Genomic DNA, 27,241 nt, shown 5'->3' on the forward strand with positions numbered 1-27,241 from the left:
GGTCTCTGAACACTTAACACAAGCCAGACCCGTGAAATTGCAGATAGAGAAGTGCAAATTGTTTCCTTTTCTCCATGCTTCCTAAATTCCTGTTTTAATAATCAAGCTCTGACATTGGAGGGGCATTACAGAATCACAGAATCACAGAATGTTAGGGATTGGAAGGGACCTCGAAAGATCATCTAGTCCAATCCCCCTGCTGGAGCAGGAATTCTTCAGGAGCTGCTAGAGTAATCTTGTCTTAAAGGTACTGGGAGCAGTTCATGAAAAGGACTTGCAGAAGATATAGAGAGACTTTTGTTCAGATGCTTGAATGATCAGGTTTCTATTTTTCACTACCTCTTCAGGAAAAGGCAACATTGACTTTTATATATGCATTGCAGAAACCTTAGGTAGGCAGACTGATGTGTTACTGTAATGATTTAGCACTGAAAGTCAAAACTCTAGTGTTAACCTGTCTACGTTGAGATTTTACAGTGCATACTAGCTGTTGTAGTCTTGAGTTTTCCCTTCTTCCTCCCTCTGTTTCCCTCCCTGCTTATCACAGGCATATTTTGAAGAGCATTTCAAAGATGTGGAAGTGTGATAAATAGCAATGAAGAGAAGAAAAAAATCCAGAATTACTGTCACTTTGATACTAACTTTGTAAGTTCTGCTTGTAATAGGAAAATGTTCTGGAAAGAGAACAGTGTTCTGGAGTAACTGTGTGTGGTTATTTTCAGTAGTTCCTATTGAACAGGAGTCAGCAGCAGCAAAGCTAAACAGTGGAGTTTTTTTGAGAAAGGGAACTCTTTCATTGGAACAAAGTCTGTAATATTTAAAAGAAATAGCTGCTCTATGTGTATCTTCAGCTCAGTCTTAAGAGACCTTTTCTTGAAGAGGCTTGAGTAAGGGAGGTTTGGAAGAGGTCCCTACTGAAAAAGTTTGTGCTAAAATAAGCTCTTTTCCACTGAACCACTGAATTCTTCAAATAGGGGCCCTTTGTTTGCATTACAGAGATTGCTTGTTATATTATGTCATCATGAGACACTTCTGCTGAAGAAAACGTGGTTACCCGTGCTCATCCAGCAATGAACTTTCTCAGAGAAGGGAGTTGGGGGTTGTGTCTTCCATCCAGGGAGACTAATTTTAAGTTCAGATGCTAATGAGCTTGTGAATTTGCCTATGTTTCCTGTGTGATCTGGTGTGTTTAAGACATCTGTTTGCATTGTTTATTTGGCTGGTTTTGAGGGGGTTTCAAGACAGAACAGAGTGCATGTGTGTCAAAATGGGAGAATTTGTCAAGCAGCTATTTTTTTGAAGATGGTTGGCTGGTGGAGTTCTTTTTGAATCACTATTTAGTATTGCCAGAATTTTCTTTTGGTGTTATAATACTGATTTCCAGGGTGACTGGAGCTCAGAGGAGACATGCTTTTATTTGTTCAAATATGAAGGACAAGTTTGTGATGGTAAACTCTTTAACATCCAAAATGCAACTCAGTGTGTGACAGATGAGAATGCTCAAGGCACCAAAAGCGGAAGGAGTGGGGGCAAGAAAATGAAAAACAAGAACCCCCTGAAACCTCTGACAGAAACTTCGGAGGAGAAACCAAACAAATTCAGAAACTGGAACACATGTGTAGCAGATATATTTTGGAATATACTGTAGTATTTTGGCATACAGGATGGGATGATTGCGCAGATAAAGATATCTTTGAGTTTGCATGTTTGTTTATTACGTTTGCATTTTCGTAATCATAATTTGCTAAGTCATGTAGAATTTTGTTAGCTAAACAGATGCAACTCCTGAAAAACCGTGTCTTGGAAGAATGTTGAGTGCTGGTTGAAATGCAAATATAATGAAGAAAATGCGGAGCTCAGTACCTCTGAAATATGATTTGTCTTTTTTAGATAAAAATGTAGCAAATATGTAGTTACTATGGAAATAAACTAGTCTTAAGTTGTTGTTTAATTGATATTGTGTATTTTGATTGTTACCAGCTAGAGTTTGTGTACTGATTTATATAGTATGTTGAGAGGCTTTGAGTAGGAAATGTACTACTGAAAGCAATGGTAAATTCCATTTAAAATTAGATATATTTTTTCTTTGTTTCCAAATGATCAAACAGGAGTAGTAGCCCAATTTGATGAAACATGTATCTGTATAATACATAGGATAGCTATTTCCATCTGGTTATTACAGTGAGAAGAACATAGAGGAGATGGGTTTGACTTGAAAAACTGTCAGCTGGTACCCAGTAGTAATGGGAAAAAAGATACCTCTGGCTGGATGCAGTAGAAGGAATATTAGGATAGTAGTGCTGCTAAAGAAGGCAAATGTAAATGTATCTTCTTTAATGATTATGTTTTGATATTTAGTTTTCAGCTTTTTAGAAAGGTTGAATGAGGCAAGCTGTGCCAATACAGTGGGACAGAAGGCTTTTCTCACCTTTTAATAGCTGAGCTAGATTTAGCAAAGAAAACCATCTCCACGATATGCCCTGAGCTGGTATTCTCCTAGGTGTGTAATGAACAGTTCAGGGCTGCCAGGCTGTGACCATGAACATATACATGAGTTAAAAAACAGGAAATGTGCCACACCAAGTCCTTTAACACTGCGCTGAGAGAATAATTACTATCATATGCCCTTCAGGTGACAAGTACACAATTATTTATCCTATACTCAAACCACAAATCATGCTTGTTTTTTTTCACCCCAGCACTTCATTTGTTTTGGTAACAGATGCATGTAACTGACTTGCTAACATCTGTGTTAAGGAGGAACCTGAACAGAACAAAACGTACCCCCTGTGAAGTTCTGAGGGGAAAAAGTAAATTCACTGTATCAGATCATGGCCCCTGTACTGCACTGGGGAGTAAGAACTTTTCACTTTAAGATTGTGGTACTCCTCACTGAGGGGGCAGCTTGGTTGCTGTGCTGATCAGGATGGAATGGTACTGAATAAGCACAGATGTAAAATGCCTAAGCTCTTCAATGAAGGAACAGAAAGCCAGCAGGGAGAAGACTAGTGAGTGATTCTTTTAATTACATTTAATTTACTTGCTCTAGGTCACCTTCATAAAGGTTATTAGGTGTGTTCTACAACAAATTGAAACTCTTGTGGCCATTGCATCCTGGCAGGTTGTAACTGTCTGTCTGCTTAATACTAGAGGAGCTGAAGCAAAGTAAGGCAATAAAACAAATTTTCCTTCAGAGGTAGTTAAACTTAGCTGCTCCAGACTAAAGTAAATGAACCTAAGTCATAGCTCATGGACACTCTCACAGAGTGAAAACACCCTGGAACTGAAAGTTGTTTGAGGCTTGCATGTTTGAGGTGACTGTGCCTTTGTTAATGACTACTTCCAAAGCTGAGGAGGTGTGTTTGTAGAGTTGCAACCATTTATTACCAAACATCCAAGCAAACCATCTACAGTTATTAGGTGACTGTTGCCAAATGTAGCTTAAACATCACCTTTGAATTATTTTATTGGTTTAAAAGAAAAATTGAAAAATAATTATCCATGCTAAACTATGCTTCTTGCTAGCTAAGTGGAGGGAAAGATCTTCCAATACAGTGCGAAGCGGAGATCAGCATTTTAGTAGAAAACTGTGTTCCTCTGTTTCCTTCATCCCAACCATGGCTTAGGCAGGAGTCACAACTTGGTTTACTGTTTCCTTGATGTACTGTTGGATGACATGTGAATAATAGCCACTCAGTATGGTATAAATATAGTTACTAATGATATAAAGGAAACAGATGACTCTGTCCCACAATGACAAGTCTGAAGAAGCTATAAACTAGAATTATCCTGGGAAGATTCTCTATAGTTGCATAGAAAGCCAAAAATAAATACTTTTTGCATAGAATAGATTGTTAGGATGCACTTACAATATCTTTTAACATAACAGATGGTCACAAAAGCAGGAAAACAAAGTTGAGCTTTGAAAAATACGTATTTTTCCTTTTTTTCTCCTACAAGTACACATATTATAAACAAAGCTACTGAGTATAATGTGCTAGAACCTCGACTGACCTTTTATGCAACCCTCCTCCTCACAGTGTTAATTCTATCTGTATTTGACATATCACCATAGATCCATCCTCCCAACTTACCTCTGACTGCTATATTTTGAGCTGGGCTATCTGTGTTTTCTGCAGCACTTATCTCAGCAGTAGCAGATGTTAAGCAGCCTGGTTTATGCCTTGCTCGAAGCAAGCAAAGACTGCGACTGTGAAGAAGATGCAGTAGCAGTGGCTTCTGATGGCAGTACCTGGAAGGGGCTGGTGATGGAGGGGATGAAGGAGATGGTTGTTCAGTGTGGCCAGCACTGTCAGGGTCTTGGTGCCTACTATAAGGCAGACAACAGTGATTGCCAGTCTAGATTTTAGGACTGCTCTCCCATTGCTGCCAGCCATGGGCTATACTACCTTTTTCAAATGTATGGATGTTTTAAGGGCCCAGAGAGCAATTGACAGAGAATTGATACCAGAGGTGTGGTTGAGTAGGTTTTGGGTATTTTTTTTTTGTTGTTGTTGCTTTGGTGGGGTTTGTTTGTTTGTCTGTTTTAACAGGAAGGGAGAGTAGAAACTGCAATGTAAGTCAGGTGAGATCTTTAAGATTGTGGCCACCAAAACTACCCTGGTAGAGGATAGTCCATGCAATGCTGCAGCTTGCTTCTTTTAAGGATAGAAGCTGTGTCTTATCCACAGCCTGCTTTTCTCTGCTTTATTATCCAAGATAAATCCCACAAAGGGGAAAAATGGGTTTCATAAGTGATATTCTTACTATATTTGGACTAGCTATTCAAAAACCAAACAAAACTGGGGTCTTGAATATAGTGGGCCTCAGTACTCTGTGTAGGATGCAATGCTGCTGTGCTGGAAGCGTTCTGCCATTATCGCCACTAATTCTTAACCAAGGTAGCAGATGATCTAGTAGTGCTTGTGCTTCATGGTCCTCTGCACAGAAGCTGTGAGGGGGCCATTCTGCTGCTTCTAAGGCTCTGAAGCTTTATGTTGCCCCTAATTCTCATCCTTATCTTTTTGATCCTCAAGTAGGGAGATCACTTGTTTCAGTCTTTTTCTGTGTTATGGAAGGGGTGAGTGAATTTGTGCTGTTCTTGAACAAGGGAAGCATCTAGCCCTTTTGTCTTGCAAAGTTTCTGTACTTTTATTCGATGACAAATAACCTTTCGTACAGATAATTATGAAATTTCAGGTGGTCTGGAACAGCAGCGGTGCTTCTTGGTTGGAGATTTCAAGGTAATTAAAGTTTTGTAAGGCATTCACAGCCTAAAATATTGATTAAAATCGATTCTGATTTGTCCTTGGTCTTTCTGGGTATTGAAAGTGACTCTCCTTGTTCACCTTCATATCAGTTATTTTAAATGAATTCACTGATAGAATGTGTCTGTGTGCTTAATACACTGGCATAAAGCAACTTCTGAACTAGCTTCCAGGTCCTCTTACTATCTACTATTGCAGCACATAAGAGGCAAAGTAGTCTCTGCTCAGAGCTGAGAGAAGACTGAATTAATGAGGTGTTTGGGGCCTTTTAATATGTGACTCAGACCTAACCGTTTGCCATAAATTAACTGTACTGCAGTCAGTGTTAATGGAGGATGTTGTATTAAGAATATTACATTCTATTGCTTCAGCTCACTTGGCAGCTATGTGTAAAGTTCTGTGTTTTTCACTGTGCAAGTATTCCAAAACAAAGATAACCTGAAGAGAAGATACAAGAGCTCCTGAAATGCTCTGTTTTTAGGGTTCTGTAAAACAACTGTTGGATCATTTTTCAGGTAGAACCTTGTGCTCTTTTAAAATTACAAACCCCTGTCCTATTGCTGTCTTGACTTCTTGTTCGGTAAAGGAGAATATATCTTCTACTAACCTGGCACCTGACATAAATATTCACATGTCTCAGCTGTGAGGTAAACGCTCTGCAAACTGGCAAATGAGTATTAAAAGGTGAGATACAATCCTCAAACATAATCCTTTTGTCACCAACAGGTAATCCAGACAGAAGGTAGTTGTGACTGGATGGAGAATGCCTGAGCCTAATTATCAACTCTGTTAGTCTTTGTATGGAAATATCAGACTCTGAATTAACAAGCCCAGGCATGTCCAGGGACAAGCTAATGGGCTGCATTGACTTGCCCGTCAGTGAGGGACAGGCACTGAGGGTGCAGTGCTTCCACAAACACTTTCCCAAGCAGTGTAGCCAGAAATCCCAACCCATCTCTGTTGTCTGTTTCTGCCTCTGTGCCCAAATTATTGACCTTCTGCTATCTCCTATCTTCTAGCTGTGTTAATGTGACTCTTGAGTGGAGAAGCCTTAAAACAGGTCAGTTGAAATGATCTGTGTGTTAAAAATGCCAACACCACCCACACGTGACCCCTGAAACTTATTTCTTCCTCCTCCAGAATGTTTATTTTCATTGTTCAGTGGTTTTTAGTTTGGATTGGTTTCCTTAACAGTTTCAGTACAGCCTGCTGCAAGGACAGGGGTGCCTGGGTGGGCAAAGTAGGAGGCTCTTAAATCGGTTTGCAGCAGGGTGGTAAAATGGAATTTGCACCCTTAGGACCACCCGGGCCCTAGGTAGTAATTTCATTCATCTGTGAGCTGGGTGTGTGTTTGAAATAATAGGTTGTTGGTAGATTTTTTTCCTAAGGAGAGATTCACAGAAGGAGGGGTCAGATGTGGCATGTTGCATCTTTGTCTTGAACACAGGGCTTAGGATTTAAATGTGCCAGTGAAGACCTGTTCAGTCTGAACTGGGGGGATATAGGGAATTTGCTGCCATACGGGTGAAAAATGCGCAGGAGTGTGTGGGGTTTCCCCATCCTGAGGTCCTGGTGAACGTCAGACTTCTGAAAGAAATTAGTTCAGATGAGAAGAATGCTTTTACCTCATCGTTGCTGGTCTTGTTGCTGAGAATCTAACTTTTAAAAATTTAACTTAACTAAGTTTTGAAATTACACCTTATACTGTTCAGTATGCTCTGCTGTTTCCTGCCTCCTCCCATACAATGTCTAAAAGCTTAAACAGACCCAGACTCTCTGCAGCCTGGGGTGGCTCTGAGGAAACCAGGAGAAGTGGCTGGTTGCCTCAGGTGCAAGTTTTGGAGTCTCTTGCTGCTGTGTGGCAGCCACCCAAGTCTTGAGAAAGAGCACAGGACAATGGACTCAAGTTTGGGAGTGTGCTGAAGAACCACAAAGAGGAAAAAGTCCTGTAAAGGAGTGGTGGTAAACCTTTCTGACCTCTTGTGTCAGGTTTATCTTCAAGGAGAATTGTAGGCCCTTATCGTGTAGTGTCAGATCAAATGACAGGTGCCAACAACTTGTGATTATTGGCCTATGTCTAATCTAGTTCTGGTGAGGCTAGTTGTTAGAGCCAGGTCAGACGTAGGTCAGCTTGTGGCAGAGCAGTGGCTGTATAGAGGAGGGCAGAACCTGTCTGTGCTCAGCACCTGCACTGTGGCTTACACGGACCTGGTGACGAGGAGGAGGAGTGTGGGTTGGGTGAGCAGCATATGGACATGGCTGATAGAGGCAGAGAGTTATAAACAGAAATTGTGCAGGGTGCTCCTGTACAGAGAGTTGTTTAATAGGGCAGATCAAACAATCTGCCTTATCAGTAATATACCTTTGTATATGTTTAGACTAGCCAAAGTGTAGGCCCTTTTTTTACTCTCCCCTGCTCTGCCTGTTGTTTTTTTTCCCTGGTAGATTCCCTAGTAGATTATTTGGTATACAGTGAAAAACCCTGGATTCCAGCCAGCCCAGTCAATAGGTTTCACTCATTAATAAGACTTGCTTGTGTGCACAGCAAACAGTGCTGTTCAAACAGTTTCCTAATCAAAACAGTTGTACCACCATGTTAACCCTCTTGGCGCTGGAGGCACGTACCATTGCCTCCAAACACTTTGTGCTGCAATTATGTACTGACTGCGGTCAGACCTGCCTGGGTTATCTTGCCATCCTTGATGCAGAGAGCAGTGGAACTCCCTGCTGAAAGAGGGGACAGTGATAACACCATTTATGCTATGTACAGGTGCAGATGTTGCTGAAATTGTCCTTGAGTTTTCCGCAAGGACGTTCCCTGCATGGGAGGTGACTGCGAATGAGACCGATTGAAAGATACGGGTGACGCTGTTTGGGAAGTGCATGTTACACTGCAGTTGGGTAGAGGATTTGTGCAAGAGATTAAAGGGTATGGTAAGGATAGCAAGCAATGAAAGTAAACGATTTCAAATGAGGTCCAAAGCAATTATTGGAAGTTCATGCATTTAAACGTATTCTTCTCTCAAAATGCTTTAGAGAAACTAGGTTGCCCACAAACTGCTGTGGTTGGAAAGTAAAAGCAGAAGCTTTGAAAATACTCAGCCATCATCAGAGATTCTCAGTAGCTTAACTCTGTTCAGCACAGTTCCTGGGGCTTATTTATCCTTTCTGCCATATTATTTTGTAGGTATGTGTAATTTAATTATTGCTTTTCTAAGAAGTTTCAGGTCGCTTGGTCTGCGTATCCAATAAAGAGCCTGGTAATGAATCTGCCTTGTTAATCTCTAGTTTAATGTTTGCCAGGAGGTAGATCTGGTAATCTCTAACGGACAAGCAGAGGGAGGAGAGCGCTGAGGGCAGAATGAGCAAGACTTGGGAGTAATAGGTCAGCAGCTCTGTGGAAGCCAGAGCAGAAACCCTGGCGGGTACTGTGGAGGGCAGCTGTGGAAGGACGGCAGTGTAGTTTAGAAACTGGGACTGGAAATCTGGAAACTGTCTCCAGAAGCAGCCCAAGGGTGACAGAAGAATGCAGCAGCAGCCGCAGCAGGGTACACGGAGCAGCCCAGCAAAGAAGCTGGGTGGAGCCATGCAACAGCTAAAGGAAAAGGCCAAAATTCGAGGGACCATTGGGGTGTAATAACTTATTGCTGGGACTTTAGTAAGCTTTTAGATTTCAGAATGGAGAATGCTTTGTGTTTGCAATTTTTGTAATCTTTTGTTGTGTGGATTTTTTTTTGTCAATGTGTTTTGTTAACCTTTACTGGGGTAATGTATTACCGACCTCTGGCCAAACTGCACGGGTTTAGGAAGCTCCCACTAAGACTGTGTCTGTTGGTGTATTTTATCTAGCAGGATTTGGTTAAAGAAAGTCTGTGTTTCTGTAGCAAAGTGGTGGTTTCAAACTGTACACAAGCAACTCACTCTAGCAGAGGAAGTCTGCTACCAAACCACATTGCCAAAAAACAGCTTTCTCAAGCCTCATGAATGTGTTTAGCTGTCCTGGATTCTTTCATTTTGAACATGCTGCTTTGCTCAGTGCCTGGGGAACCACCCAGCCCAAAGCTGCTGAGGATCACATGCTCCTCAGGCATGCCATGCTCTGCTTTGTATATACAAAGACAGATGCTTGGAAAAAGTTTCATTGCCCCTCAGAGTGCACTTTACATAATGCCTGGGAGAGACTGGGCAAGAGAAAAGTTTCAACTTTACATGTATATTAGCCCGTAGCATGCATGTACATGAGTTCACAGCATGGAACTGGCTGCTGTTGCCCTAACTACCAAAATGGCTAATTTGGTAGGGGTAAGAGGGGGTTAAAAAAGGTGAGGGGAAAAGCTCTACTGTGGGGATTTTTTTTTCCTCTATATAGTCAGGTGTAGTACTTGGATGGCTCTGGGTCGCAGAATGCAAACTCTGCAAGATTTCAGTGTGGGGGGGGTAAGTCAACAGGGCTTTAAGATCTGGGAATGTGATGTGACTTGACATCTCTAGTTGCTGCCCTTCTCCTACAAAAATATGTAGTGAAAAGCCTAATCCTAAAATATTGTTAGCAATAACCACATGCATGGAACTTTCTTCTGGGATTTTTATAGACATCTGCCTCAAAAATCTCTCTCCAACAATTTTCAAGCTTTTCTTCCCACAAGTTTAATTGTCATGTCAAAGAAGTAATAATGATATTTTTACTATAAGCATACTTAGAAGCTTATCCACAGAGCTCAGTGCTTCAGTCTATTACGTGAGTATGATATTAGGAATTTTAAAGTCTTTCACAATATGAAGTGGAAAAAGCTGCTCATCAGAGAATTATGTATTGTGTAAAGAAGTATGCCCTGAAGATATCTTTTCTTGCTCTGAAGCCTTTCTTGAATAGGACAGTCCTTAATCATTGTTTTAAAACTTGTTTTTGATGGAATTGTGCTTTGGGGGAGCTATAGCGTGTCTTAAACTGTGCTTCTTGTGTGTTTTATTTCCAGGAAAGGTAGCTATACAGAAAGAAGATCTGCAGAAGTATCATAACAGAGACACCTGGTTTCAACTCCAGCATGTTGATGCTGATTCAGAAGTACAGGTGAGATTATCTTGGCAGAGGAGTATTTGTAACAGGGCCATGGTAGCTTTATGGGTTCCATGGCTCTAGGACAGATGTGTTGCTTCCCTACAAAAAGGAAGCATTGCTCATTAGTATGTTTTAGGTTTCAGTGATACTTGCGATTTGTGTGTGTGTGTAGGGTGAATTATGAGTGTGTGTAAATCAATGGGGCCAGGATTCTGCCTACAGAAATAATTAAAACTGTGTGAACCATCAGGGTCACATACAAGGAGGGGTGCGGTTATCTCAAGTATCAAATAACTTCAAAACCCTATAAATAACTGTTGATTCCTCAGGGAGTGGACCCAGCTTGAAAATAGTATCTGCAGGTACTGTTTTAAATAATTCTGTAGGCAGGTTGTCACAGGAATGGCAACAAGTATATCTCAGATGAAAAAAAACACTCCTTGCCAGGTTTCTAGGCCCTGCTCCAAACCATGGGAATGCAGATAATTGTATCACTTCAGCTCTGTTTAGGATTTGGTGCTTTGCAGATTTTGGTACACAGTAAGATTCCTGTACTTCTTGTACTTACCCTCTTTTGAAGCAGATTCTATTTTCTATTACAATATTAGGTCTTGTGAAAACAGTCGTTATAACAAAGCAAGAAATTAAAATTGTGTAGCAAGATACCAAGTCAATATAAATCAGTTACCTTTTTTTTTTCTCCTGTAAGTATATATTACAGGTCACTTTTGAACCACAGTATTTGTTTAGGAGGCCACAGACACAAATGTCTGACCTGTGCAACAGTCTCCAATAAATGCAAAGGGAATGCAGCTTAGATACCCCTGTGTGGTAGGGTTGGACATAACGTCTTGTCTTTTCAGTCTGCATGCAGGTCTGCACATACCAGGTCAGAAAATAACACAGTGCACACTCATTCCACCATGTGTGGTTATGTGTAGTGAAGCATATGTGAAAATGCATTCAAGGTTAGGTGCATGTGATGCAGAGGAAGCCTCATGACAGCTTGTTCAGTCCTGTAACATTCTCTTGTAAAAATATTGATCCTCTTTAATGCCACATTGCCATGCCAATGGTGATGGAAAGGCTTTTAACAGCGTTTTAACTTTGAGGTCTGTTCTGCTTACTCTGGTCTCGCTTTCTTCCTACCCCAAAGCCTCTTATGATAGTGACTTTTAAACAATAGATTCAGTGGTTATTTCCTGCAGGATATGAAACTTTCCCTTTGTAATTTATCAGTTGAAGAAGGCCAATATTTGGATAAGCTTCTGCATTGTTTTATTTTGTTACAATATTTACACAGAGTGAGCCTGTGGAAGCTTTTTAGACCAGGGTGCTTTCTAGGACTGCACTGGTAATGCAAGCTGTGAACTCACAACAGAAAGGTTTGCAGGCAGCTCTAGCTTTTGGAGAGATGAGGAGTGCAATATTTGCTGGAAAGCACGTTCTCTGTTTGTAATTGTTTGTACAGTTTATCACTTCCGCTGTTTGTATCTTTACAAGAGACCAACTGTTAAAAGCTTTTCTGGGCTCCATGATAAGCATTTATTGCAACTAGGGTAAATACAAACAGCACTCTGATGATTTTATCCACTTAGATGTTCCATAGTCTTTATGTTAAGGAGGCTGCAAGAGGGCTTTGTTTTCCATATTAGTGGGAGCAGAATTGTAAATATTTTGTACAAATTCTTATGCGAGTGAAGACAGCCAAATAAGGGAGTGTTTTTGTGTTTGTATTTGTTTACATTTGCGGTATCTCAGTTGTATCTTTTTCTAAACACTTTTGCATGAGAGAAAAAAAGAATATTTGTGTTAATGATAAGTATTTACGCAGTGTTTCTCAGTTTTTCTCCAGTTTTAAAGAAAATAAGAAATTTTAAATAGTTAACATTTGCAGTGAATCATGCAAATACTGGTAGTCAAAAAGCAATTTTAATGTGCCAGCTATTAGTTTTATTATTGTAGCACTTGTCCCCATTGGCCACATCATCTGGTAGATTAAACATTGAGCCATGTCCCAGGGAACTCCTGCATCTTACTTCTGGTTTTGTCAGCCAGTGGCCTTAATACTGTTTTCCATGTTGTAGAGCACTTCATGACTATTTAGTTATGCATCACAGCACCATATTGAGGTAAGCTACTGTCACTCCCACACTTTCAATACAGTGAGAATAAGTGTCAGAAAGAATGTGACTTGCTGGAGGTCATACAAGTCAGAGTGAGGAATTTTAAAAAGAGTATCAAAGAGACCAAGTTTTTAATTCTTTCTAATTCATTAGGCCATGATATGAAAGAAGCTGGGAGACAGTGATAAGCTTGTACAGCACTTTCCTCACTGTGCAAAGCCTGAAAATATCCACGTTTTAAGCAGACCAATCAGCACAGTCAGGAACTGAAAACCAGCTTAAAATCAATGGATTATTGAAATATTACTGATCTTGGGTGCCATGGTTCTCAGATGCCTAGCTGTGGGACACATTTGGCCTCATTTTTCAGAACAGAAGGACTGATTTGAAATTACGGATAATTACATTTCTGATGTAAGAACTGGTATTTTGAGCTGTCCATCTGAAGTTTAATGAGTAGAATTTAAAATTTTGTTCTTGACATGGTTTGGACCTCACTTGTATGAGTTCCAGCAATGGTACAAATTTTCAAATGGCAATACTGTTTTCTGTCTCCGTACATAGAGAGGGAATAGTATGTTATGTGGAGACTCCTCTCTTTTTTTTTTGTGAGTGCAAAATAATACAACAAACAAGTAGATTCTAGTGTTAATGGAATTTGAGTGGATTTCTTAATATTTTTGTGCTGTTTTTTTCAAATTTCATTCAGAAGCTATAACTTGTAAGTATTCTGATGCTGTACAAAATAAATAAGACTATATAGTTTAAAAAAAATCAAAATGTAAGTGGTAATGTTGTATAACTCCATCAGAGATAGTTGCCAAGGTGTTTAGCTTGAGGCTTTGCATTCATTTTTGTGGTTTTCCAACATTGCTAATTCTTACTGTCTTATAAAGATGTTTTGTATTGCCAGGAGTACAAGGTGAGATTATGGCTTGATAAACTTTATGGCAGACGAGGATGTCGCTGACAGCAGGACTACGTTAATTGTCAGCCTACACAGATATGAGCATTATTGTCAGACGCTTTGATGCCACATCTGTTTATTGCTTGACAGCAAGATGCACCAGAGTCTGGCATGATGGCTCATCTTGAGGGAAAAAATGAGGGAATTGTCCATCTAGACAAAAAGCTACTAAGAGGCCTGTAATCTCACCAGCACTGATGCTGTTCAGTGTGGGGCATAGACTCACACGAAGCAGTACATGTGCTCTGCACCTGCTCAGCCCACAGATGCAGATTGAGCATTACCCACCCGCGTGCCCTTTGTGGCTTTGGTTCAACATTTTGTCTAGCAAACTAGCTAGTTGAGATAACCATCTTAATCAGGTGCACCTGAATTTCCCTTCATCTGAGTGGGTGGGTAACAGTAGCCATCAGAACAGAGCGCTGTGTTGTTCAGCAAGGGACTGTAATTGCCCCTTGAGTGAGGCCAACAGGCTTTTATTCTGTTGGGAAGTCAGTGCCCCCTACATCTTAGTGGCTGGTTTTGTTCTCACTAGTTTGAAAGTAACATATTGCATAGTCTACTGTAGTCCTGTCAGAGTATACCCTGAATACTGCTTAGGTATAGCCTGGGTGATGAAACCGTTGTGCTATAAGTGGTTTAAGTTCAAGCTGGTCTGTGGAGAACAAATTATTAAACTCCAGCAAAACTGTATTTGTGTTTGGCATACAAATATGAAATGACTTGATTTCTGAATATTTCCTTTTTAAATATACTAAAACATGTTAAATGCTATTAGGATGACTTATTATACAGAGTGCAGAATGAAACTCGGCAGCAGCCATGAAATGCGTAATTCATGGCTTAACTTTACAGACTGGAGAACTTGAAAGTATGAAGCTGTAACCTAGTGGGTTTGTGCAGATTTAGTTGAAGGAATTTTAAGTTCCCATCTTCTGATGGAGCCTGCCTGCTCCTCAGTGGGATGTTACCATGCCCAGAGCTAAATACCCAGTGTCTGACAGTACAAGTGCCCAAACATTTCAGTGGGAAGTAAAACAGGAATTGAGCCATTACTGAATACGGTTTAACTTTTGTGTTGAAATAAACCATGAACAATCAGGCAGCCTCAGTCAAGGGGGAGGGACTAGCAACAGAAAACACAGCTTTCTAAGCTGTTTGAAGTCAGTAAGAGGATGATGTTGCACACTTCACATGGGATGCGTTTCTTTTTTTCCTGCTGTTATTTGTCTTTCAGGACCTGCTATGTTCTCATTCTCATGCTTTTTGGGGACTGGAAGCAAAAATTGCCATGCTATTGTGTGTACATCTGTCTTGATCCCTAAATGTTTGCCTTTCCTTCATGTGCAGAATTTTACCCAACAGTAACTGATTCAGATATTTGCCTGGGGCTGTGGGTGACAGATGCTCTCAGTGGTCCATGTGTTCTCAACGGAATTTAAGCCCAAGTGCACATGCCATTTTTGTAAGGCCTTTCCTGGTTTTGGGTAGTTTTCCCTGTAATTTTTTTTCACAGTAACTTCAGCCCTGTATAGTTCAAGTCCATTTTGTCAAGTTTGAGCTTTCCAACCCAAATACCCTTTGTGCACATGTAATCAGTGAAGCGGTTAAACATCCAGAGATGTTCTGATTAATATCAAAATACACCTGCATACTCCAAACCATGTAGTCTGTATATGCTAAAGTGGGGGAGAAATGCAAGGAGAGTTAGATCATTCTGACATGTTTTCCTGTGCAGGCTTTTGCTTTTAAAGTTCCCCTTTTCAAATATGCTTTGAGTTACTTCCTCCACAGCACTGACAAATGTGAAATGGTCATGTTCTCTTGCATCTGAGTTCTCAGTACTAAATGACAGAGTGCTTTTCCAAAGCCAGTCATGCTTGAGGTCTTATGTAAAACTCATTGTTGGGGGTAAAAAAATCTGACATAAAAACTTGAAAATTGCTCATTTCCCCTTCCTCCTCATAAGAACTTTAATGTGTCTGAAATATATCTATTTGGCTATCAACTTAAAAAAAGACATGTAAAGGGCAGATAACCAACACTGAGGAAGCAAATTGTCTCATGTTTTAACCTTCTGTACTCAAAGCTTGTGCAAAAGATTTACTGATGTTAAGAAATACTTCTTTAGACACCAAAAGCCCTTCTTCCTCCTTCCAACACATTAGCATTTCGCCTACACAGGCCTTTGATTATTGCTGATTAAACATGCCTGGTTTTGAGTATGCACTGATGTGAGTGTCAGGTGGTGGACATGATTAGTGGAAAACATTACTTACAGGTCTTTTTGGAGAGTATACCTAAAATCCTTTTGTTGTGCTGGAAATCACTACTGGCTCTGAAATGGTTCCTGTATATTAGCTGGAAAAATATATCCAGGGCACTCCGCGCTGCTCAGAAACCTCTGCTCCTTTGTCAGGACCTTCCCATTGAATGCAGAACCTGTATCCCAAACATCAGACTTCATGAACGAAATCCTGGCCTTACTAGGGTGGGACTTTGGCCATGACTTCAGCAGAGCCAAGGTTTCACCACAAGCTTTTGAGTTAGCTCTTCTCCATTCAGTCCTGTGTGACAGTTAGTTTATCCCAGAGCTGCAGAGGAAGCTGGAAATGTGTCACTCTTACATTTTTTTCACCCTACCTTCATAATATTGTGGAAGTTGCCACAGTCTCTCCCGTATCTGCTGCTTCCTGTTCTGTATAAATCAGTGCTTTTTGTAGATGAGCAGATTTTGTTAAACTGGAATGGTTCTGATGCTAATTCTTACTTTTCTTAAGAATATGGGTTTGAAGATAGATAAACTAGGTTGAGCAAATTATCTTTAGGAGTAACTGTATAGGGCTGTTTCACTCCAGTGATTGATAGAATTGTCTACTCTATTAAACAGCTAAAAGCATTATGTACCCATTGTCCAACACTGACCATTAATGATCTTTGTGTGGGCATTTAAATGCTTCTAGCGTAAAGATGAGTCAGTGATGCATTTTGTGTAACCTACTGTAAGCGTGGCTATATGCAAATTGTAAAAAGAAGAAGCTGCTTCTAGGTTTGGTATCAGCTTTCCACCACACACAGGAAATAAATGGGTGTTACCCTCTATTTTATGAACAGTGCCTTTTAGGTTTCTCTCTTCTAGTTGTTTTGAAAAGAGATGAAATCTCTGTTTTGATAGGGTGGGAAGATTCTCAAGGCTGCATGCCTACCAACAAAATTATTTCAGAGAACTGAATCATGCGTCAACAATGGTAAATAATGTTTGTGATAAACAAAAAGACCAGTTATTGACCAGATCCTGCTTTGTGGCAAGACTTCCTCCCTATGTGAATGTAAGAGTGCTGTATTTGGACTTAACCAGCGCAAAGGGGTAAGACGGTCTATCCGGTTTTGGTCTCTCACTTCTAAAAAGCTAGTTGGTAACATGGCATGTGGTAAGGAGCACCTACTGCTGAATAATACATTTGCACTATTTCAAAATAATATACCTGGATTCTGTATCTGCAGAACACAGTTTGTATGGGGAAATGAAAGCCAGGTGGCTTTCACTTACAATATCTACATGTTGTATTGCATCAAAGTATTTGAGGAAAACCGGACTAATTATAAGGATTTTGACCATATGGAGATATTCTTCCTTTAGAGAAACAAGAAGGCTAGCATTGTGCCATATGAAGATGTTTGCCACTTAACTGAGCAATTCTGACATGCTTGCACATATGGAGACTAAGCAGGCACTTTCCTCAGTGATAGACTGGATTTGATTCCAGATTCTTATGTACTGCACTGTGGTCCAGCAGGCAGGCTGTGATCTGGAGCATGATCCTTAGACCTTTCCCAGCTGCCTGCTGCCCTCTGCTAAAGGAAGAAGCAGCTGTTACAGCAGCAAATGCAGACAGCAAACAAACTCTTTACTCCGACTGTCGAACCTGCTGTTAAGCTGTGACCTTATGTGGGGCTGCTGATAATACTGCAGGGCTGCATTTACCTAAAGCAGTAGCTGCGTCCTTGGTCTTTCCCTTTCCCTCATGGACAGCATTTAGTGAGCCCTTAAAGTTTGGGTCAGTTTTATTCTTTGCTTTTAAGCTTTACCAGTGCCAGAATGGGGCACCTCAGAAAGTTGCCTGAGGGTTTCTAAGTAGAGAGGATCTGTCTAACAACATTTGCTATATCCTGAAATAAAACTTGGAAAGACAGAGAAAGCAACAGCACAGGTTATCCCGTAGTTTGGAAAGGTCTGTGTGCAACACTCAGTTCTTCCAATGCTCCTTTCTGCAGACAGCTTGCAGCAAGGGAAAGTAAACCAACACACCAGGAGTATCACAACCCTAAATTTGAGATTCCAAAGCAATGAGGTGCTCGCATTAGTCATGCGAGCTGTGGTTCATGTCACCTGTTTAGCCTAGTCCTCTCCTACAACCTGTCCCTGTTATACCTCTTCCCTCCTCCATCTCCAGGAGCTGGGGTGAGACTGGCTGCAGTCACTCTGTACCAGCTGGAGGGGAAGTAAAGAGACGAAGGTGCGTCCCAGTCCCTCTTTCCACACTCCTGAGCAAGGAGCAGAGTTGAGCTGAGCTGTGGAGCTGATGAGGTTGGGGAATGGGGCTGGGATAAGGGTCCTCATGTGGGATAAATGTTTGGAAAACTTCCATACAGATGCACTCCCACTTGGAAGGGAAAGTCCCCAGCAAAATTGGGTAAGCTAGTGAGAAGTACAATGGTGTGTGATCACAAACCTTTTTGTCCAGCAGGTTTAATAGTAGGCAAATACCTTTTTTAGGAGTTCTTGTGACATCAGCTATTGTTCTTTTGTAGAACAGAGAACAGTAGTACTGTGTGAGCCCCATATATGAAGATAACTGACTTGATATTTAATATTCAAGCAAGCAGATTGTATATTTTATATATTTTTGTTTAAAATTAACAGTGAAGACTTTTTCTCTTCCTCTGATGTTTTTAAAACATGAAAGATTTCTAAAAACTGTTTCACAGTAACAAAAAGGGTGGAAATCTAGTTGATACTTCCTTAAAGATATGGTTTAAGAGATTTGGGTAGATTTGGCTCCCATCATTTGAACTCAGGCAGACTGTCAGTCTTTTGTGCATTTACTAGAGCCTTAGAGCACAGAGGTTCCTGGTGCTTGTTGGTGTTTTTTTCATAACTCTTCCCCTGAAAAAACAGATCACACCTGTTTTGAGTTAAATCAGATGTTGTGTCTGTGTTGACACTGTCACTGAATCACACGGTGTGTGGCAGGTTTCAGGCCAAAATGTGTGCATGTAACTGCACTCAGAAATGGCTCCCAGTGGTGTCCTGGTGACCTTGCAAATGCTGCCTCTAAGTAAGCCCCACTGCTTGCTCAAGATGCTAAAATTGCTTCATGCCAAGATAGCAGAGCTTGGTCGTAAGAATAACCTTAGGATAATCTGTGGTCATGTATTTTCTCCTTCAACATACTGTGTTTAAACCACAAATCTGCAACTGCTGGGAACATGATATAGGTAGGTAGCATTTGTATACTTCTACTTGCTTTACAACTGTCTTCTGGTGTTTTGGTCCACAGTAACTCAGCTGCATTCCAAGGAGGATGAGGTTGTTGGAGATAGGATTTTTCTGTATCTATATAAACAGGACTTTGGTTCTGCTTTTTCTTATCTTTGCGAGCTTATGATCAGTTTTGGTTTGTTTTTCTGTGCATCTAGTTCTCCCTGATACCTCTAAGTGTTATGAGAATGTTAACAAGACTAGAACTTTATTCTATTATTTTTAATAAAGGGGATATTTGACAAGCATAATGTATTTTTTTTCCTCAGTAAGGCCCTTTAGAAGTTCCGTTTGTTACTGATATCCTTTTGACTACTGTCTACTTTCCTACAAAAATTCAATCTACTGATGGTTTCTTTAATCAAGAACTGAAAAATGGAAGCTGGCTGGCCCCATTATATGATGTTAGATGTGATTAGGAAGGATATATGACCTGTGAACCCACCTATCCATATCAGCTGGAGTTTATGAAAAAGGAAGCGTTCAGCAGTTGAGTTGGCACTCTTTCAGGTTGTTCCTTGAAAAAGTCCTACCCTTCCAAATGTGAAGGGTATGCTAATGAGTGTAGCTGCTTCTAGGAACATCCTGAAATATTTTTTTTTAATAGAAATGTTTTTAGTAATTAATGCATTCTACTGCAAAATTGTCAAACCTCCAGCTTCTTCTCTGAGTTTTTTTTTCTCTGTACTGAAGGGAAAAAAGCTTTATGGCTAGGACACAGGACTCAATCCCTGGCTCTGCAATGGGGATTCTGTCTGAGCAGGACCAAGCCACGGTGTTTCAGCTGTAGAACAGGGACAACATACTTTTTATCCTGCTGCATTATCTGATCTTTCCTGCATGTAAGTGCTGTCAATAACTGTGTACACCTAGTACAATTGGAGGCTCTTGTTATTATCACAGTAGTTCTTTTGATAATAAAAATAAAATTCCTTTATTGTAAGTTGTAAGTAAATAAAGATATTGGCAATTCCCTGTTTCTGTGGAACATTTAATCCAGTGTAGGTGATCAACTGACCTTCTGTTGCTTAGATTAACTGTTGATTTTACGATACTGATTCATTGCATAGTTTTCTGTCTTCCCTTTGAAAAAGGCGGTTATCTGGTATTTTGTATACCAACTAATGGCATTGCTCAGGAGTAAATTTATTCAGATGAATCCTTATGTTTTGTCTAATGGTATAATTGACTTGGGAAGAAGCATTCTGTTTATGTAGGAGATATATTTTCTGTGAATTAAGCCTGCAAGTATGTTACTGCAGCCTTATTTTAATGTATTTATGTATTTGAGTGTTTTACTGGAAGTAAGGAGGTGTTCCGGGAATAGTCATAGGGCTGCTGGTCCCAGTGATCCCATGACCTCTGTTTTACTGTCTGATGCTTTGAGTCACGTTTTGAGCAGCTGACCATTTTCAAAGTCTTCGCAAGAGAAAAATGAGAGCTACAAGAAAAATGTCTCTTAGCTCAAAGGAGGCGGTGCTATGTTTTTGTACTTAATGTAGCTGGGAAAAGGTGTGAAGTACTGCCAACTTAAAAAGATTTTTGCAGCTTAATTTCTAAAAGTGAGATCGAGCAAATTGGCACTGTAAGTTTGCAATCAGGCTCACCTAAGTGTACCGAAGCTTGCTTTCTTTCCTGAGAGACATCAGTCTCGCCTTTAAGTCAGTCTTGCCTTTGTTTAAGATCAGCAGAAATATTTCAATAAAATCATTATCTTACCTTTTCGTTATTTTTCTGTAAAGGGATATTTCTAGAGTGCCTAAATCTTTTCCCTGTCTCTTAATTTCTTCAAAAGTTGTATTAGTATTGATTTCTCTAGGAAAGGTAATATGCAGGATATCAATGAAGATGGCAGCAGTGTTTTCACAGTTTCATAATATTAAACTTGTTCTTCAGAGACTGGTGGTTTGGCTCCTGTGTTAAAATGTGACCAGTGGAAGAGAGAACAGTGAAGAGTAAGGGAAAACGTAGTAAACTAAAGCCGCAGGAAAGCGTGAAGTGTGCGTTCGAGATAGTGCAGACAGAATGGTACCGAGAAAGGGATGTACAAGGAAGGGGAAAGAATGATTGTTGCAGTAAGAAAGAGAATCTCTCAGGCTTCTTCAGGGCAATTATTCAGGCACTGGCTTCAGAGTTTGTTTATACTGCTAAGCTAAACGTAAGAGGACCAGGGAATGAGCTTGATCTGCACTTCTGTGTGTCCATGCTACTTAATTATTACTGCACTCCCCTCTCTGCTTTGGACTGCTTTCACCAGCTTTCATCCAGACAAATCTGCTGTAGAGGAAGTAGATCTTATCAGTGTTGGTGCAACTTGAGGCCAGGGTTTGATCTTCACTCCTGTTACACAGGATAGATATCTTCATAGAGTAGGAGGTTGCTGTAACGAGTCAGAAGAGACAGTGAAGTCTATGGCAAGAGTTCTGGTCATGTGCAAAAAGAGGAAAGGTCAAATCTGGAAGATCTTATGAAAGGGGTGGCAACAGACTTTTTGTATGAGTTGAGGTAGATCTAAGTCAAAGATGACACCCACATTAGAGCTCTGACTAACTAGCAGGATGGATTTTAGGGTCCTTGGGGAAAAAGGGTGGAGGGGAGGTGGTTATGAAGGTGAATGACTCAATTATGGCCATGATAATTTGCAGAAGATGATCAAGCAGTGCTGGCATGTCAGAATAGAATCATAGAATCATTTAAGTTGGAGGAGACTTTTACAATCATTGAGTCCAACCGTTAACCTAGCACTGCCAAGTCCACCACTAAACCAGGTCCCTAAGCACCACATCTACATGTCTTTTAAATACCTCCAGGGATGTGACTCCACCACTTCCCTGGGCAGCCTCTTCCACTGCTTGGCAACCCTTTCAGTGAAGAAATTTTTCCTGATATCCAGTCTAAACCTCCACTGGTGCAACTTAAGGCCATTTCCTCTCATCCTATCGCTTGTTACCTGGGAGAAGAGACTAACACTCACCTTGCTACAACCTCCTTTTGGGTAGCTGTAGAGCGCGATAAGGTCTCCCCTCAGCCTTCTCTTCTGCAAACTAAACAACCCCAGCTCCCTCAGCCGCTCCTCACAAGACTTGTGCTCCAGATCCTTCACCAGCTTCATTGCCCTTCTTTGGACTCGCTCCAGCACCTCAGTGACTTTCTTGTAGTGAGGGACCCAAAACTGAACACAGTACTTGAGGTGCAGCCTCACCAGTGCTGAGTACAGAGGGACGATCACTTCCCTTGTCCTGCTGGCCACACTATTCCTGATACAAGCCAGGAGGCTGTTGGCCTTCTTGGCCACCTGGGCACACTGCTGGCTCATATTCAGGCGGCCATCGATCAACACCCCCAGGTCCTTTTCTGCCAGGCAGCTTTCCAGCCACTCTTCCCCAAGCCTGTAGCGGTCCATGGGGTTGTTGTGCCCCAAGTGCAGGACTCAACATTTGGCCTTGTTGAACCTCATACAGTTGGCCTCAGCCCATCGATCCAGCCTGTCCAGATCCCTCTGCAGAGCCTTCCTCCCCTCCAGCAGATCAACGCTCCTGCCCAACTTAATGTTGTCCGTGAACTTACTGAGGATGCACTCGATCCCCTCATCCAGATCATTGATAAAGATATTGAACAGAACTGGCCCCAGTACTGAGCCCTGGGGAATACCACTTGTGACCAGCTGCCAAATGGATTTAACTCCATTCGTGACAACTCTTTGGTCTCGGCCATCCAGCCAGTTTTTCACCCAGCGAAGTGTACGCCCATCCAAGCCATGAGCAGCCAGTTTCTCCAGGAGAATGCTGTAGGAAACGGTGTCAAAGGCTTTACTAAAGTCTAGGTAGACAGCACCCACAGCCTTTCCCTCATCCAGTAAGCGGGTCACCTTGTCATAGAAGGAGATCAGGTTAGTCAAGTAGGACCTGCCTTTCATAAACCCATGCTGACTGGGCCTGATCACCTGGTTGTCCTGTATGTGCAGCATGATGGCACTCAAGATGATCTGCTCCACAACCTTCCCCAGCACTGAGGTCAGACTGACAGGCCTGTAGTTCTCTGGATCCTCCTTCTGGGCCTTCTTGGAGATGGGAATAGGTCAATAACAAAATGTATTTTGTGTTTGCTGTGTATACACTGTAAGAGTGGGTCTGAGTTTTTGCCAGTGGGAGTGGATGCTTATGTTTTTAAATTTAATAGAGTTAATAAGAGGAATGTATTTTGTATTCATGATTGCCTTTATTTTATTAGCATATTTGAGCATAACACTTTGGCCCAAGTCATAATAAAGTTAATGTGATCGTAAGAAGTTGAAGACTGTTGTAGATGCTATGAATGCTAGCAACATGGTTGAACTTTTTTTTTTAGTTGCTCGATGTAGTCTTACTGATACTTGTTTCACAGTTTATATTATTTCATATTTTTTTATTTTGCTAATGTTCAAAACCTGTGGGTATTAATTTATAACACACTACTGTAATATCTTTTCAGTGGTTGTGTTGCAGATCTTTGCTGAATGTTTAAAATGCTAAATATAGATAAAGCTCCAACACAATATTTTTGTGTCAAACTACAGATACTCCATATCCATCAAGTAGTAAAACATGCAGAGATTAGATAATGGTGGGAATTATGCACTGAAATTTAGTGAAATGGCTACTAATCTAGATTCTCTGGCAGGTGAAATACCTTAGCTATACAGCTATTACTTAATCTTTAAACTTCTCCTGGAATTACTTGCATTAACTGACTTGCTTTGTTTTAAGTTGGAATGGTGTGGCTGGCTATGCATAAACTAATTTTTCATGTGATGTTTTTGATGTGTTTCAGGGGAAGGTCCACCTCGAGCTGAGACTGAGTGAAGTCATAACGGACACTGGTGTCGTCTGCCATAAGCTTGCAACACGGTATGATTTGAAATGTAACTGCAGAGTTATGAGAAACACACTAAGTACAGATGGTGTACAATGCTTCATTGAAAAATAGTTGGAGAAATCAGAACATTGATTGGGCACTGAATGTTCTTAATCAGTGATATCCTTAATGAATTTACAAGATGTGAGATTTTTTTTTCTCTTCTCTTTCTCTCCACTTAATTTACATAATTTTTTTCCTAATAGTCTTAAATGTTAATAAGCACTTATCCAATTTAGTCATGGAATAAATACTAAAAAGACATCAAAGGATAATATTAATGTCCTTCTGATTTGCATTAAGAACCTTACCAGCTAAGCAAATTTGTAGCACAGCTTGCGTGGTGAGAGTGTTACAGAGCTGACTTAACAAACAGAAGTCTGCCATCAGTTATTAAAGCAGTCTCGGAATCAGCCATCCAGTCTCACTCAAATTGAAACCTAGAAGCCACAGGACTCAGATGGGAGTCAAGATTTCGCCTTCCTCTGAGGAGGAGTCTGGAAGGCCATTGCTCTCTGACCACACCAAAGCCTTTCAGGTGGCTTCTTCAGGAGCAGTGGCAGAGCTGGTTGGCTTCTGTCAGGAATCTGCTTTGTATTCTCTGTCTGGCAGAAAAGCTGTCAAAATCAGAGTGTTGGCATCATACACTTCTAGTTATTTGGCAATTGTGTCAACAGTAAAAATGCTCTGCAAGGAAAGTTCTGACCAGTCCTATTTTCAGACTAGTATTGGACATCATTTTGTTACTTCCTTCGCTAAGGCTTTGTTAATAAGCTGTCATGGTAGTCTTCACATCTAGGACCTGTTAACACATGCAGGTGAGCCATGTGGTTGACCTCTGTCTTTCTAGGCACACTGTTGACATGAGGATGTGCTGGGCTATGTGATCTTGCATGCCTGTGCATATACCCTCTAGCCATCCAGGCCCTACCAGAGCTCTGTGAGTAGGCACGTTTGAAATCTTTCTCTCTGCAGTCTGCTGTGATGAAGCAGAGTGAATAACAGGGATAGTCTGGTGTGAGTTGTTGTGTAGGCCGTGAGCTACAGTGAGCTTATTAACCAGGGCACAATGCTACTGGAACACAGCTGTACCTCTTTCAGATCAAAAGCTGCTGTGTCAGTATAGCTGTGCAGCACCTGGAGGGCCCAGCCTTCCTTTAAGGATTACCTCAGGACTCTCATTGTGTCATTTTCCATTGTGCAATTTGAATATGACCAGGTGATGATGATCACATGTATTCTGAGAAACCAGGGTTCAAACCTGCATCTGCCAAGTTCTAGGCTGGCATCTTTTATTGAAGTGTTACTTGTATTGCTGTAGGTCCTAGGGCTTTGCAGGAGAAGGGGAAACAGAAGGTGGGAAAAGGCAGTCTCGTCTTTTCTACGCCAGTGTCTCTCTGCTGTGTGAGAGGGTATATGTGTGTGGGGGACGCAGGACAGTGGGCTTATCACTAAGCTTGGACTGTCCTCAGAGCAGGCCTGGGGGATACTGTGCTTAGGGAAAAGGAGCACAGCTGTCCTGAGTACCAGATTTTTTTTTGCTTTGGTCTTTCTGGAAGTGTGTAGTACACTCCTTAGCAGTGTGATACAGCCACAAAGGCCTCTGTCTGTATCCTTTGAACCCTAGTTGGGCATTAAGACGCTACGATGTCTGGGACTCTGCAAACATAGATTAACTTGGAACATCCTTCCACTCTCACCATGGTCTGTTTTGAATAGTTAGGTGGTATATTGAAGGACCTTCAGAAGTGTTTGCCTCGCTTTGTTTTGTTCTGAGAGAGTGTGCCATACCACAGCCAGCTTTCTTCTAAAGGTTTTGTCTTCAGTTAAACAAGACCTGGTAACATTATAGTACTGGTGGATTTTTTCAGTGGAATTCTTGCAATGCTAGAAATAGGTGTCTGAAAGGGTCTTTCTTAACATGTAACACGTGCAGCTTCTTCCTTCGTGAAAAGCAATAAGGCAATAACAACTTTAACAATATGGCAGCATGCAGCATGTTTTTCTACCTTTCTATTCATTTGACCAGACGGGTTTTAAATCTTTATTCAAGTTTTTGCCTATATGGCCTTGATTTGAAGACTATTTCATTCACTTTCTGCAATGCAGAGAAAATACTTTGATTGGCTTGTGAAGCATTCTGTAACCGTGATTTGCAAGGTATGGTTCAGTAAATACAATATATTAGCTGAAATGCATAGAAAAGTCCTGAGGTTTTAACCACTGAATCATAATGTTCAGAGTTTATCTTGATTTAAATCCAGCTCTTGGCTCTTAGAAACAAAGCTTGAAAATCAGAGCCCAAGCAAGCTTTTGTCTGCTGAAGCTCTTTCCCGTTGTCGTCTTCTGTTCTGTAGCTGACTTGGGTACTTTGTTTGGCTCTGGCTAGTTTCCACAGCTATTTGATATTTGAGTGGTAAGTGAGAGTAGACTGTAGCATTTTAGATAAGGGAATTGGGAAATAAAAATATTTCTAGAGTACATAGTTCTGTTGGTGCAGGTTTTCATGGCAATGTGTCTTACGAGTAAGAAAGAGAAGGAACAATGAAGAAAAAGGAAGGGGAATGATTATGTTGAGGGGCAGGGGGGAAAGCACTTCAGAATGTAGTCCAGTGTTCTCTTCATGCCACACTGTTTGCTTTAGGAAGTTATACAGCAAACTGCAGCGTTTAATGTTTTTCCACATGATCTGAAATGTTGTTCAGGTTTGTTCATAGACAGTTTGCTTCTAGCGCTTAGGCATGTAAGAAAAGAGTGTGGTAATTAAGCAATGCTCCACTAAATGTCTGTGTAGCCAGAATTTGCCAGTGGGAAGAACAGGAAAGGTAGGGGAGGTAGACCTTTGTTATAGATAGTTCATGAGTGAAAAGCAGAGATTGGGTATATTAGGGGAGTGCAACTTCCGACTGAGTTTTGTGAAGATAAGTGATTTTTATGTGGACAGTTCATGAATTTGTTGCAGTGAGCAAGTAAGATGAGACCGTAAAACCATGAGCAAAAACCTAGAATCAATTCGTCGGAACAGTCTGGTTTTAACACTTGTCTTGTGAACTTCCTTGACTTCCTTTTTTAAGTTTAAAAAAACGTGTTTATTTTTTTTTTTAATGGAGCTCGTAGCTGCAAAGGTAAACACTACCTTGCAAATGGCCTCATAGATACAACTGGTTAAACAATTCAGGTCTGTGAGGAGAGCAAAAGCTACTTCTAGGGGGCAGCTGTTTAAAAATACCTTAGAGACGCATGCTTTTTTAAGCTCTAGAACAGTGCTTGTTTTCAAAGACGTGTATGTAGGCTGAATGAAGACTAGGCCTCATTAAGAAACTTTTTTACCTATCTAGAAAATAAATAAAGATCAGGTTTCCTGCTAGGATACCAATAGGTCTTCAC

The 27,241-nt window shown here is 40.9% G+C and overlaps 1 protein-coding gene across 4 annotated transcripts in view; it reads left to right on the top strand.

Annotated features, from left to right (window-relative positions):
- The window catches only part of RASA3 (RAS p21 protein activator 3), a 136,099-nt gene that overhangs the window by 53,946 nt on the left and 54,912 nt on the right, over positions 1–27,241 (top strand). For all 4 annotated transcript variants that reach the window (XR_011049829.1, XM_068419989.1, XM_068419998.1 and 1 more), the window contains exons 4-5: positions 10,244–10,338; positions 23,771–23,847. Coding sequence is in view for 3 of the 4 variants with exons in the window: in XM_068419989.1 (XP_068276090.1) it covers positions 10,244–10,338; positions 23,771–23,847 (172 nt within the window). In the remaining variant the exon portion in view is untranslated. The remainder of the gene's footprint in view (positions 1–10,243; positions 10,339–23,770; positions 23,848–27,241) is intronic.

The sequence above is a fragment of the Nyctibius grandis genome, chromosome 2, assembly GCF_013368605.1.
Source record: "Nyctibius grandis isolate bNycGra1 chromosome 2, bNycGra1.pri, whole genome shotgun sequence".
NCBI classification, from domain to species: Eukaryota; Metazoa; Chordata; class Aves; order Nyctibiiformes; family Nyctibiidae; genus Nyctibius; species Nyctibius grandis.